The 13,535-nt window shown below is 40.6% G+C and overlaps 1 protein-coding gene across 1 annotated transcript; it reads right to left on the bottom strand.

The window, feature by feature from the left end:
- Positions 1–8,434: 8,434 nt before the first annotated feature.
- LOC113248219 (olfactory receptor 56A3) lies at positions 8,435–9,325 on the bottom strand. The gene has a single exon (XM_026489577.4). It carries the CDS (start codon positions 9,323–9,325, stop codon positions 8,435–8,437), a length of 891 nt encoding a protein of 296 aa, XP_026345362.3.
- Positions 9,326–13,535: the final 4,210 nt, after the last annotated feature.

The following is a 13,535-nucleotide window of genomic DNA, read 5'->3' as shown; positions in this document are numbered from 1 at the left end:
ATGTCAATTATACCTCAATAAAAATATAAATTAAATTAATACATTCATACAGCAGGATGTTATTGAACATGTAGTCAGTAGAGAGAAAACTTGAAACCTCTCACTGGGCAGGCTGAATGTGCTCCTGTCCCCTGCCACTCCAACTGAGATCCCAGATTCCTGGTAAAGTGTATGGGGAAAGGTGATTGTTTTAGGTCTCCTTTATTTACCCCAGTCAGATTTAATAATCTACTCTTCAGCTCAGATCTGCCTCCAGTGGCATCCAGTCTAGGAGTAATGAGGATGCAATTATGCAATCAATCAGTATTTGAAGAAGATACTAATGTTGAGCACTGTTCCAAGTAAACTTGCCCAAGATATAATGTTCTCTCTGTTGTAGCATCCCATCTGTAGTACTATTGTAATAATAGGGTCTAGTCTTTGAACTCTAGCCTCTTCTCCTATATGTCTCTGGTTTGTAGGATTGGGTCCCTGCTTTGGTTCTGATATGAGTTCCCACTGACCTCTAGTCCTTTGCCAGGTATTAACAGATAGTCACCTTTTAATAGCCATTTGTTCTTTGTCACAGGTCCCGCTACTTGCAGATCTCCCCATCGGCCACTGCCTTGGGCTTCTGCCTTAGCCTCCGCATGGCTGCATCCCACCTACCTGCTAGGATATCCACTACCTCATGCACTTCTACTTGTTCTCAGCTTCAGCCTCTTTGCTTACTGTTCCGTCTGATTGGAACAGTCTTATAGGTTCAGATGATTAATTTATCAACATTCATAATTTCAGTTCAAAACTGACCTACACAGAGGGGCGCCTGGGTGGCTCAGTCGTTAAGTGTCTGCCTTCAGCTCAGGGCGTGATCCTGGAGTCCTGGGATCGAGCCCCGCATCGGGCTCCTCTGCTGGGAGCCTGCTTCTTCCTCTCCCACTCCCCCTGCTTGTGTTCCCTCTCTCACTGGCTGTCTCTCTCTCTCTCTCTCAAAAAAATAATAAAATCTTAAAAAAAAAATAAAACTCGTAAAAAAAAATGACCTACACAGAGAGTACCTCCTTAATAATTACATCCAAAGTGGCCTCCTTATCCTATTTCAGGTCACTCTAAAACATCATACCATCTTTTTTTCTTTATAGCACTTATTGCTTTCTGGAATGATTTATTTGTTTAGAATCCTAGATCCTGGTATGTCTGGCATATATCAGGTGTTGAATACCTATTAGGTAAAGGAATAACTCATCCCCAAATTTGTCATGCAGGGCCACTGTCATAGCCTATGAACATTCTGAAATATATTCTTAGATCAATCTCCAGAATCAGCTAGAATGTCCTCTGAGATATTTGTCTGATGTACCTACCAGTGATGGGGGAAGAGTCTGTGATCCCTAGTAATGTTAAAGTTATCAACAAATCCTTCATTTATCATTATCTAGATAGTTGCTCCATGGTTCAGATGGCTAGATTTCCTGTTTGTGTTTCATTTTGAATGTTAGATTATAAAGCTTTCTGTATCTAATGTCTCCTCTAAAAATCTTAAAAAATTAAAACTTGTCAATTTTATTTAATTTTTTTAAGGTTTTATTTTTTTATTTGACAGAGAGAGAGCACCAGAGAGCAAGAACAAGTTGGGGGCAGAGCCAGAAGGTGGAGCAGTCTCCCCTCTGAGCAGGGAGCCTGATGCAGGGCTCGATCTGAGTACCCTGGGATCATGACCTGAGCCACAGTCAATGCTTAACCGACTGAGCCACCCAGGCGCTCCAAAACTAGTCAATTTTAAATACTGATTGTATAAAATTGTGAAAATCTGTTCAAGGCAAGAGTTAAGCTTAGATAAAGAAATATGATGTAATTATTTCCTTTCTAATGAACTCTTATCATGAGCAACATTGCTTATTCTAAGCCTAATATTCCTTATTATTCACTAATTAAGCTAGTTAGGAATAACATTTTCCTGGATTTGTTTATGGCTCATTTTCAGCCTTAGTCCTGTCGTTGCAGGATTTTGGGGCTGTTTGACATGCATACAGCTAATAAATAAGCCTTCCACCATTTTAATCTTTTACCCTGCATTCTGATATTTTATGTGCTCTCTCATTATTTTACCCAAAGAAGTCATCATTTACCCTAATTCCCTGGCCTCCTTTTCTCTTTGGTAAAGCATAAATGAATGAGAGACATTTCATTTAATACTATGGCCATTTTTTAGAGTAATTTTTTTTGTCCGATTAGGGCTTTTCCTATCAATTTGCCTGAATTTTACATCAGTGGCTAGAGAAAAACCTGGTTCATATCACATACCTTGAAGAGGATACAGCCACTGTTGTTCTCTACATCTGTTTTTCACATACAACTTGGGCAAATTTTTTTTTAAGAAAGCCAGAATTTCTCTTTCCACATTTAAAAAATTATTAAGTAGACAAAAATAGTGTTTTTAATAATACAAGAAATTTCAAAGATATGTTTCAAGTAACAATAGCTTATGATAAGTTCCTCAGTTCTGGGGAACCATTTAATCAGTTTTATTCTGACACTGTATTGAAAATTCTGGGTTTCTGGGGCTCCTGTGTGGCTCAGTCAGTTAAGCGTCTGCCTTTAGATCAGGTCATAATTCCAGGGTCCTGGGATCGAGCCCCATGTCAGGCTGCCTACTCATCAAGGAGTCTGCTTCTCCCTCTCTCTCTGCCCCTCCCCCTCTCTCTGCCCCTCCCCTGCCCACAGCTCGTGCGCTCTCTCTCTCAAATAAATAAATAAAATCTTTTTTTTTAAAAGAAAAATCTGGGTTTACTTTGAAGTAAGTTGATGTTGAGTCACAATTAGAAATGACTTTCAGGGGTGCCTGGGTGGCTCAGTCGTTAAGTGTCTGCCTTCGGCTCAGGTCATGATCTCAGGGTCCTGGGGGTGAGCCCTGCATCAGGCTCCCTGCTCTGCGGGAAGCCTGCTTCTCCCTCTCCCACTCCCCCTGCTTGTGTTCCCTCTCTCGCTGTCTCTCTCTGTCAAATTAAAAACAAGAAAAAGAAGAAAAGAAATGACTTTCAGATGATTGATGGACAGATGTTGGAAAATATATACAGATTGTAAGCATTATCTATTTCATAATAGTAGTTGATTAAATTTGCTTTTAGAAGTAAATCCTATTTTTATTTTGAGAATCCTCATTGGTATTTAGTTGTAAATATGTTTAATTACGGTCTTCCTCTGAAACAGTAATATTTCAACATTGAAATTTTAGTTGAATTTCTGGTCTATATAATAAAGATGTATCGTGTGAATGGAATTTAGATCTAATATTCCCTGCAATTACTGTTTATTATTAGAATGATGTACACGTATTTTCATTTTCAAGCAGATGCTAATAGGAGTCCAACAATAGTGAAACCAGAGACCATTAGAAGAAAGATTATTTTCATTACTGAATGGAAGATTAAAGAAACAGACAATGGGTGGAAGACCAAACCTTAAGTAGGTCAGTGATTTGTCAAATAGTTTATTTCAAGACAAAGGACTTAGTCTGTAGGAACTGATAGTGGACTTTGAGACATTTTCATCTTTGGGTCAGAAGGCAGGAACCCATAATTTTGCGTATAGTAGGACTTCCCTGAGTTTATATTTCCCCCATCAGTAATTCTGGGAACATGTGAATCCGAAAGACAAGATGAAGACTCAATAGTATGACAACTTTTTCAGTATGCTTTGTCTTTGGGGGCCTAATGGCTATTGGACCAAGAAGTAAACATACATGGAGCCCTCCCATTAGGAATGACCATAGACTTCCTTTGGGCAGGGGAATGCAGGCTGGGACCTGTAAATGATATGCACATATAAATGATCTTTCAGGAAGGCTTGAATTGCACCTGTGAATAATATCATAAATTGTACTATTTGGAAGTTATCCTTGATACAGTGTTTAAATTATCCAGTTAGTTTTGACTGTCATGAGGGAATGGGAGAAGTGTTCATGCCCATTCTTAAAGGCAAGAAGTATGGAAACAAGACTCAACAGCATGAGTGATGCCTATCTTAAGGCAGAACATGGTTTCATAGACTTTTAGAATGAGAAATTAAAAAAAAAAACCTAGTTCATTGTTTTCATGTCATAGATGAAGATGCTGAATCTCAGTGAGGCTACTAATTTGTTCCCAGTCAAATCTTTTATGTGGTTGTGCAAGTATTGGAGTGCAGAACTTCTAACTCACCATCTCAGGATTTTTCTCTTTTTCAAGTTGCTTACTGTACTTATTTATACCTCATTTCTTTCTTCTTCTTTTTTTTTTTTTTCTGGTTATTCAGCATACTTTATTTTTTTTATATTTTTTTTATTATATTATGTTAGTCACCATACAGTACATCCCAGGTTTTTGATGTAAAGTTCCATGATTCATTACTTGCGTACAACACCCAATGCACTGTGCAATATGTGCCCTCCTTACTACCCATCACCAGTCTATCCCGATCCCCCACCCTCCTCCCCTCTAAAGCCCTCAATTTGTTTCCCAGAGTCCATAGTTTCTTGTGGTTCATTCCCCCTTCTGTTTACCCCCCCTTTCTTCTTCCCTTTCTTCTCCTACCGATTTTCCCACTTCTTATATTCCAGAAATGAGTGAAACCATATGATAATTGTCTTTCTCTGCTTGACTTATTTCGCTTAGCATTATCTCCTCCAGTCCCATCCATGTTGCTGCAAATGTTGTGAAATTGTTCTTTTTGATGGCTGAGTAATATTCCATTGTATATATCGACCACATCTTCTTAATCCAGTAATCTGTTGAAGGGCATCTCGGCTCCTTCCACAATTTGGCTATTGTGGACAATGCTGCTATGAACACTGGGGTGCATATGGCCCTTCTCTTCACTATGTCTGTATCTTTGGGGTAAATACCCAGTAGTGCAATTGCTGGATCATAGGGTAGCTCAATTTTTAACTTTTTAAGGGACCTCCACACTGTTTTCCAAAGTGGCTGTATCAACTTGCATTCCCACCAACAATGTAAGAGGGATCCCCTTTTTCCACATCCTCTCCAACATTTGTTGTTTCCTGCCTTGTCAAATTTTGCCATTCTAACTGGCGTAAGGTGGTATCTTAGTGTGGTTTTGATTTGAATTTCCCTGATGGCTAATGATTTTGAACATTTTTTCATGTGTCTGTTAGCCATTTGTATGTCTTCATTGGAAAAGTGTCTGTTCATATCTTCTGCCCATTTTTTGATTTGATTATTTCTTTCACATGTATTGAGTTTGAGAAGTTCTTTGTAGATCTTGGATACTAATCTTTTATCTGTAGTGTCATTTGCAAATATCTTCTCCCATTCCGTGGGCTGTGTCTTAGTTTTTTTGACGGTTTCCTTGGCTGTGCAGAAGCTTTTTATCTTGATGAAGTACCACAAGTTCATTTTTTCTTTTCTTTTTTTTTAATTAAAAAAATTAAAAAATTTTATTCTAGTATAGTTAACATACAGTGTTGTATCAATTTCAGATGTACGGTACAGTGATTCAATAATTTCATACAGCATGCAGCACTCATCAAGACAAGTGCACTCCTTAATCCCCATCACCAATCTAACCCATCCCCTCACCCCTCCCCTCTGGTAACCATCAGATTGTTCTCCATAATTAAGAGTGTTTCTTGATTTCTCTTTCTCTTTTTTTCCCTTATGCTTTTTGTTTTATTTCTTAAATTCCACATACTGAAATCATATGGTATTTGTTTTTTTTTGTTTGTTTGTTTTGTGTTTCTTTTTACTCTTTTTTTTTAAACTTTTTCTTTTGTTTCTCTTGCCTTTGGAGATGTGTCATGAAAAAAGTTGCTGTGGCCAATGTCAAAGAGGTTGAAGCCTATGTTCTTCTCTAGGATTTTGATGGATTCCTATCACACATTGAGGTCTTTCATCCATTTGAGTTTATCTTTGTGTATGGTGTGAGAGAGTGGTCAATTTTCATTCTTTTGCATGAAGCTGGCCAATATTCCCAGCACCATTTATTGAAGAGACTGTCTTTTTTCCAGTGGATGTTTTTTCCTGTTTTGTCAAAGATTAGTTGCCCAAAGAGCCGAGGGTCCATTTTTGGGTTCTCTATTCTGTTCCATTGGTCTATGTGTCTGTTTTTGTGCCAGTACCATGCTGTCTTGGTGATCACAGCTTTGTAGTATAGCTTGAAACCCGGCAATGTGATGCCCCCAGCTTTGTTTTTCCTTTTCAACAATTCCTTGGCGATTTGGGGCCTTTTCTGGTTCCACACAAATTTGCTGTATGCTTTCTACAAGAGACTCATCTTGAACCTAAAGATACATCCAGACTGAAAGTGAAGGGATGGAAAACCATTTTTCATGCCAATGGACCTCAAAAGAAAGCTGAGGTAGCAATTCTCATATCAGACAGATTGGATTTTAAACTAAAGACTGTAGTTAGAGATACAGAAGGACACTATATTCTTCTTAAAGGATGTATCCAACAAGTGGATATGACAATTATAAATATCTATGCCCCTAACAGGGGAGCAGCTAGATACACAAGCCAACTCTTAACCAGAATAAAGAGACATATAGATAAAAACACATTATTAGTAGGGGACCTCAACACTCCACCATCAGCAATAGACAGATCACCTAAGCAGAAATTCAACAAAGAAACAAGAGCTTTGAATGATACACTAGATCAGATGGACCTCATAGATATATACAGAACACTCCACCCCAGAACAAGAGAATGCTCATTCTTTTTTTTTTTTTTAAAGATTTTATTTATTTGACAGAGAGAGAGACAGCCAGCGAGAGAGGGAACACAAGCAGGGGGAGTGGGAGAGGAAGAAGCAGGCTCACAGCGGAGGAGCCTGATGTGGGGCTCGATCCCGGAACGCCAGGATCACGCCCTGAGCCGAAGGCAGACGCTTTAACCGCTGTGCCACCCAGGCGCCCCAGAATGCTCATTCTTTTTGAACGCACATGGAACTTTCTCCAGAATAGACCATATACTGGGTCACAAAACAGTTCTCAACCGATACCAAAAGACTGAAATTATTCCCTGCATATTCTCAGACCACAATGCTTTGAAATTGGAACTCAATCAGAAGGAAAAATTTGGAAGAAACTCAAACACTTGGAAACTAAGAACCATCCTGCTCAAGAACGATTGGGTAAACCAGGAAATTAAAAATCAATTTAAACAATTTATGGAGACCAAGGAGAATGAAAACACAATGGTCCAAAACCTATGGGACACTACAAAGGCGGTCCTAAGGGGAAAATACGTAGCCATCCAAGCCTCATTCAAAAAAATAGAAAAATCTGAAATGTAGTTTTATATTCTCACCTCAAGAAGCTGGAGCTGGAACAGAAGAACAGGCCTAACCCATGCACGAGAAAGCAGTTGATCAAAATTAGAGCAGAGATCAATGAATTATACCTCATTTCTTTCCACCCCCTTCTATGTAGAAGAAAATATTCCTTCAATTTTATAGGGTCTAGATTGCTTTATATTCTAAACAGCGTATGTGTTCCTCAATGACTATACATTTGTTCTGTGCATCTTTGTGCCCTCGAACACTAACAAAGTTCCTATACCAGAGCAGTTGCCTAGAAAATCTTTGTTCAATTAATAGTTGTCTTAGTTTTTTCAAGTTTCATTACTGGAACATCTTCTGATGCTGTGACATAATAGTACACCAAAGCAGAGTACCATATACATATCGCAAAGTGAATCTTTGAATCCTGAAGATGAAGCTTCAAGCACAGACAAGAAGATGCCGAAGAAGAGGCTTTGTGTGATAACTTCTCTGAAACCCGGTAAATCCCATTTCTCCACATGTGAGCAATTCTTGCAAGAGCTCTACCCTTTTGAGGGTTGCACCAGAAAGATACAATTTTTGCTTGAACAGGGATAGGAAAAGAAGAAAGTTATTGGCTTGTTTGGAGGTAACTGAAAGAGATTTACATATGAACTCTAGCTGTTTTTCATCATTCAGAGCTGATATTTTTTTTCTTTAAGATTTTATTTATTTATTTGGCAAAGAGAGCAGGAGAGCACAAGCAGAGGGAGCAGTAGAGGAAGTGGGAGAAGCAGGCTCCCTGATGAGCAGGGTACCCAATGTGGGGCTTGATCCCAGGACCCTGGGATCATGACCTGAGCCGAAGGCAGATTTTTAACCATCTGAGCCACCCAGCACCCCAGACCTGTCAGTTAAATACTGTGGTCTTTTTCAACTGCATTATGCAACTAGGTTAAAAACAATAATAAATTAATAATTATGTTATAAGCCAGTACATTAATGTCCACAGTTATATATTTATTTTTTAAAGATTTATTTATTTATTTTGGAGAGAGAGAGAGCACAAGTGCAGGGGAGAGGGGCAGAGGGAGAGGGAGAGAGAGAATCTCAAACAGACCCCTGCTGAGGGCAATTGTTCTTATTACCACCCTTTGTTCAGTAATCTCTGGATTCCTTGCTTGATCTCCTGGGTTCACACTCCATAGACAATGGGGTTGAGGGCTGCAGGGATGACATGGTGGAGGACATTGAGCAAGATTGGCACATCAGGGGAAACCTTCTTCTTAGCCACATGGGTGAGCACAAAGACGAGAAGGATGGTGCTGAAGAAGAGGATAAGGATGAAGTGGGAGCCACACGTGCTCAGGGCCTTGGCCATGGCACCCTCTGCCTTGAGTCTCAGCACAGCCCGAAGGATGAGGCTGTAGGAGAGGAAGATGAGGATGAGATCAGATCCTAGCAGTGTCCAGCCTCCAGCAAATTGGAGGAGGCGATTGATGGTAACATCATCACAGGAGAGCCTAGAGACAGACATATTGGCACAGATGCAGTTCTCAATGACATTTCTCCCACAGTATTGGAGCCGGGCAGAGAGGATGGGAACGGACACAGTAATAAGTGCATTCCTGGCCAAAATAAAAATGGCGGCCTTGGCTACAAATTGGTCAGTGATGATGGATGGGTACCTCAGTGGGTGGCAAATGGCCACATAGCGGTCATAGGCCATGACCATGAATGTGCAGGACTCCATGGCAAGGAAGCAGTTCATGATGTACATCTGGAGGAAGCAGGCATAGAAGCCGATGGACTTGAGGTCAAACCAAAAGATGGCCAGGACCTTGGGAATGACAGTGAGACAGAGCACCATATCCAGTAGAGAGAGCAGGCTGAGCAGGTAGTACATGGGCTGGTGTAGAGAGACCTCCAGCCGGATGGTGATCAGGAGAATAGCGTTGGCCCCCATGGCCAAGACGAAGAGGAGGCTGAGGGGCAGGGACAGCCAGTGCTGCCAGCTGGGGGACCTAACAAAACAATTCAGGAGGAACTCTGAAACCCCAGTGGAGCCATTTCTGAGAGGTGTCATCCTGTGGATTTTGTTTCTACAGATTTTCTTTGATGACCTAAAAAATTAGGATTAGCATTAGCCTCTGAACTGTGGTTAAAATGGAGGAAAAATTCAGCTTCATTTGAATCAACTTAGGGCTCTAGCAGGTTATTTGCTTTAAGTGGAGATTTTGCATGTTACATACAGAAAGAAATTAATTTCAGTCTTCAGCAAATTGTTTCTTCTCATTTCTGGAATATTTCTAATTTCTTAATGAAGCAATCTTAAGAAATAGAATTAGTAATTTCAGTTAGCTGTGAGGCAGTGTCCTTATTTTTGAAAAAATAGGCTCTCTGATTTCAGTAGTGTGAAGGTGGTGAGATTGGTCTTCAGTAGTTCCCCTCTGAACCCGTTTACCCAGTTGCTCAGATAACGTCCCCAGCTTCCACAGCAAGTACTGTTCAGTGTTGTCACTGCTTTCTTCCTATGTGCCTTTTATTGACCCTTTATATACAGGAGACACAGAGATTAAGGATTATCTAGTTCTCAAGGAAGTGACAATCCACCGGGGGTGATAAGGATAGATAAATATAAAGACAATAATAATAATAATAAAGACAGAGCAGTGTGCAGAATATTTTGAGAGTATAGGCGAAGATTAACTTCATTCACATGGAAGTAAAGTGTTCTCAGGACTCCCCTCCTGCTGAATTTTAAAGGCAAGTCCAAAGAAGACTCTGATAAAAAGCTACCTGTTGCAGTGAGATGCCTGCAAAATGTTTGACATCAGCATGTCTGGAGTGTTTAAAATCACGCTGTGTGGAGTCCCTAGATTTGTCCATCTGTACTGATGTTCTGCTCCGGTGTCCTCCCACGACAGGAAATTATCCTGCTTCATCAGTATTTAAACTTCACCGTTCTGCATTTGTTTAGCAGGAAAATAAAAATGTCTGCAGTGTACTGAATGGATTTTCAATACTTACCAGGCACTGTGTTATATATTAAGAACATGATCTCACTTTACTATTAAAACAACTACGTGACGGATGTCTTAATATGATTTTACAAATGAGGAAAATGAGGTGAAGAAAGGTTGAGAAAATTCCAAGATCACAGTAAAACTTTCCATCTAGATGCAAAATTCTATTTCATTTTAAACCCAATTTTTTTTTTAAAAGATTTTATTTATTCGACAGAGATAGAGACAGCCAGCGAGAGAGGGAACACAAGCAGGGGGAGTGGGAGAGGAAGAAGCAGGCTCATAGCGGAGGAGCCTGATGTGGGCCTCGATCCCGGAACGCCGGGATCACGCCCTGAGCCGAAGGCAGGCGCTTAACCGCTGTGCCACCCAGGCGCCCTAAACCCAATTTTTAGTCACCTAAACTGTACTACAACTAATTGCAAAGGAACACCGGCTGCGTAGTCTCTCAGAATTGCTCTGATCCCTGGGGCGCCTGCGTGGCTCAGTTGGTTAAGCATCTGCCTTTGGCCCAGGTCATAATCCCACGGTCCTGGGATTGAATCCTGTATAGGGCTCCTTGCTTGGCAGGGAGCCTGCTTCTCCCTCTGCCTGCTGCTCCCTCTGCCTGCTGCTCCCTCTGCCTGCTGCTCCCTCTGCCTGCTGCTCCCCCTGCTTGTGCTCTCACGTGCTCTCTCTCTCTCTCTCTCAAATAAATAAATAAAACCTTTAAAAAAAATTTTTTTTCTAAGACTTATAATGCCATGATATTGTGTTTGGTTCTCAATCTCTATCTATAAAAGTAAGATATATATACCCCTAGGGTAGCAACAATTTTGATTTTTGAAAATTGATTACAATAGTAGTCAATAGAGAGGTAGTTTTGGAATAGGGGCTGAGAAGTTATGAAAGGATTTTTAACAGAAATATGAACGGATGGGTATTAAGGAGGGCACGTATTGCATGGTGCACTGGGTCTTATATGCAAGTAATGAATCATGGAACTTTACATCAAAACCTTGGGATGTACTGTATGCTAACATAACATAATAAAAAATTTTTATTTTTTATTATATTATGTTAGTCACCAAAAAAAGAAATATGAACGGAGAACTGAAAACAGTTTTCAGTCATCATAATCTATTTGATGTAGCTGTTAAAATGACACACTTATTTCCATCTGTGTATGTCCTTGCTCCTACACTTCCAGTCGTGATCACTTTGTTTTTTCTTAGACCTGGACCTTCTTCCCAATGGCCCCGGCAACTGCTGGGTCAGGGAAAGATAGTGGGAATTACCCTCCTCTTCCCCACCTCCTCTTTTCATTCCTTCTGATGTTCTGCTTTAAATCAAGGGAGTGCTGTCCCATTAGTGTCTGCCAGCAACCGTGTGTCTCTCTCTGGAGGCAAAAGGAATTTCAAGACACATGGAGAGTTTACCTTACCTCCCACTTCTTTTCCTGTTATTAAGGACAGCATATGTTAAGGATGCCTCTGTAAATTTCAGAGTGCTTTTAACGTGGTCTCATTTGTGCCAATGACACACAGCACACAGGCAGATTTGCTGTTACACCAGCTAATTTTATCACAGCACATGCGACAATTTCAGTGTTAAATTCTGACACGATTTCCTGCTATCAGGATTGTCTTTTGCACTTCATTTTTTATTCCAGCTTCTCCTCTGCTCACACCTTATACAGTAACATTAAAGCACTTTCATTCTTAGCACAGCCTCAGATCTCACCTTAGTTATGCTGGATGGAGGATCCCTGCCTGATTTCTAGAGGATCGAGCCACATGGAAGCACCCCTGCTGCAGGAAAAGAGGATCCATAAGGAAACCTAAAAGAAGCAGTTTTTTTTTTTTTTTTTGATTTTCTGAGTAGTCTTGGAAAGATTATTTCCAGCACTAGGATAGAATTTCTGGAGAACATAAAGAAAGAGTTTTCCATCTTATTTTCTATTCTTTCTTGTATGTCTTTCCCCCCTCCTGTCTCTTTTTCTGTAACCAATGATTCAACAAGCAATGAGTATCAACTCAACTCTAGGCTAGAGTACTTGGATATACATATATATTTTTTGTTTTCTTTTTCAATCTTCCTCTGGAATCAGAGACCATCTATGGTGAGTAGGACTGAGGCCCCAAAGCTAATTATTTTTTGCCCCCATGAGGAACAGGCTGAGGAAGCCACCTGAAGTTGGAGACCAACGCAGGAAATTAACTTAAGCCCTTCCCCAAGGCTCCAGGATGGAACTGTGTTACGGCACCCTGGAAACACAGACTTTGAAATTTGGAGGGGATGAAAAGGTCTCCTAGCCTCAAGGTATTTGGATAAACTTGTGAAATATTCCCACCAGTCTATCCTTCAAATCATGGACTGGATCCAGAGACAGAAAGAAAATGATTATTTTTTTTCTGGCAGCTTTTTCTAGTATTAGGATTCTAGCTTTTAGAAATTCCTTATCTTGAACTAAGATAACTTATTCTTTCTCTCCTCGCTCTTATACACATCTTTGTTTTCTGACCTTTGTCATGACATGAGTAAGTTTATTCCTCCCCCTCATGAAACGAGTATATATACACAGTTTCCTCTTGTATGGCTTCTAGATTTACAGACTTCAGACTAAAGCCACCAATTCGTTTTACTGGGTCCTACGTTTCCGCTATCCCAAGACTTTGGTTAATATTCCATGGACAAGCTCCAGCTTAAGTATATCCCCGGGACATGAAGCCCCAGATGTGGTCAAGGCAGTTAAGAAGGGTCCTTTTGTCACTCAGGACACAATCTCTGTTACCTCTGTTGAGACTACTCAGGCACCCTTGACTCAGGAAAGGACAGGGATATGCATCCGGATTGAAGAGATAGGGCCCTGTCCTCTAGCAAATCTTGGTTTCCGTGCAGTGCAGGTGCCCCTCCAGGCTTTCCTTCACAGACTTACTTTCAGAGGATGCTACAGCATGGGTTCTGGCTCCGCTGATGCTGGAGCTCTGACCAGTAAAGCTGAGACTCTAATGACCTCAGTGGCCTTTGGGACCCTGCCCTGGGGGAACCTGTCCATCCCTATTCCCTTTAGAGGGAGATGGAAATCAAGAATAGCAATCTCACAAGGCCCTACTAGGATGGATAGGCATGTAGTTAAGGAAGAACACGGTTGTCTCTACTTGAGAAAAAGAGCCTTTTGGAGCCCAGCCCTCGGGGTGCTATGTTGTCTATATGACCTGCAGCAGATCATTTATCTGGATGTCAAAGACTTACATTTACACCTGTGCATTCATTTGTGTACGTGTATGC

This window comes from Ursus arctos, unplaced genomic scaffold, assembly GCF_023065955.2.
Source record: "Ursus arctos isolate Adak ecotype North America unplaced genomic scaffold, UrsArc2.0 scaffold_22, whole genome shotgun sequence".
NCBI classification, from domain to species: Eukaryota; Metazoa; Chordata; class Mammalia; order Carnivora; family Ursidae; genus Ursus; species Ursus arctos.
Note: the sequence above shows the minus strand (reverse complement) of the source record. Positions and strands in the feature narration are given on the sequence as shown.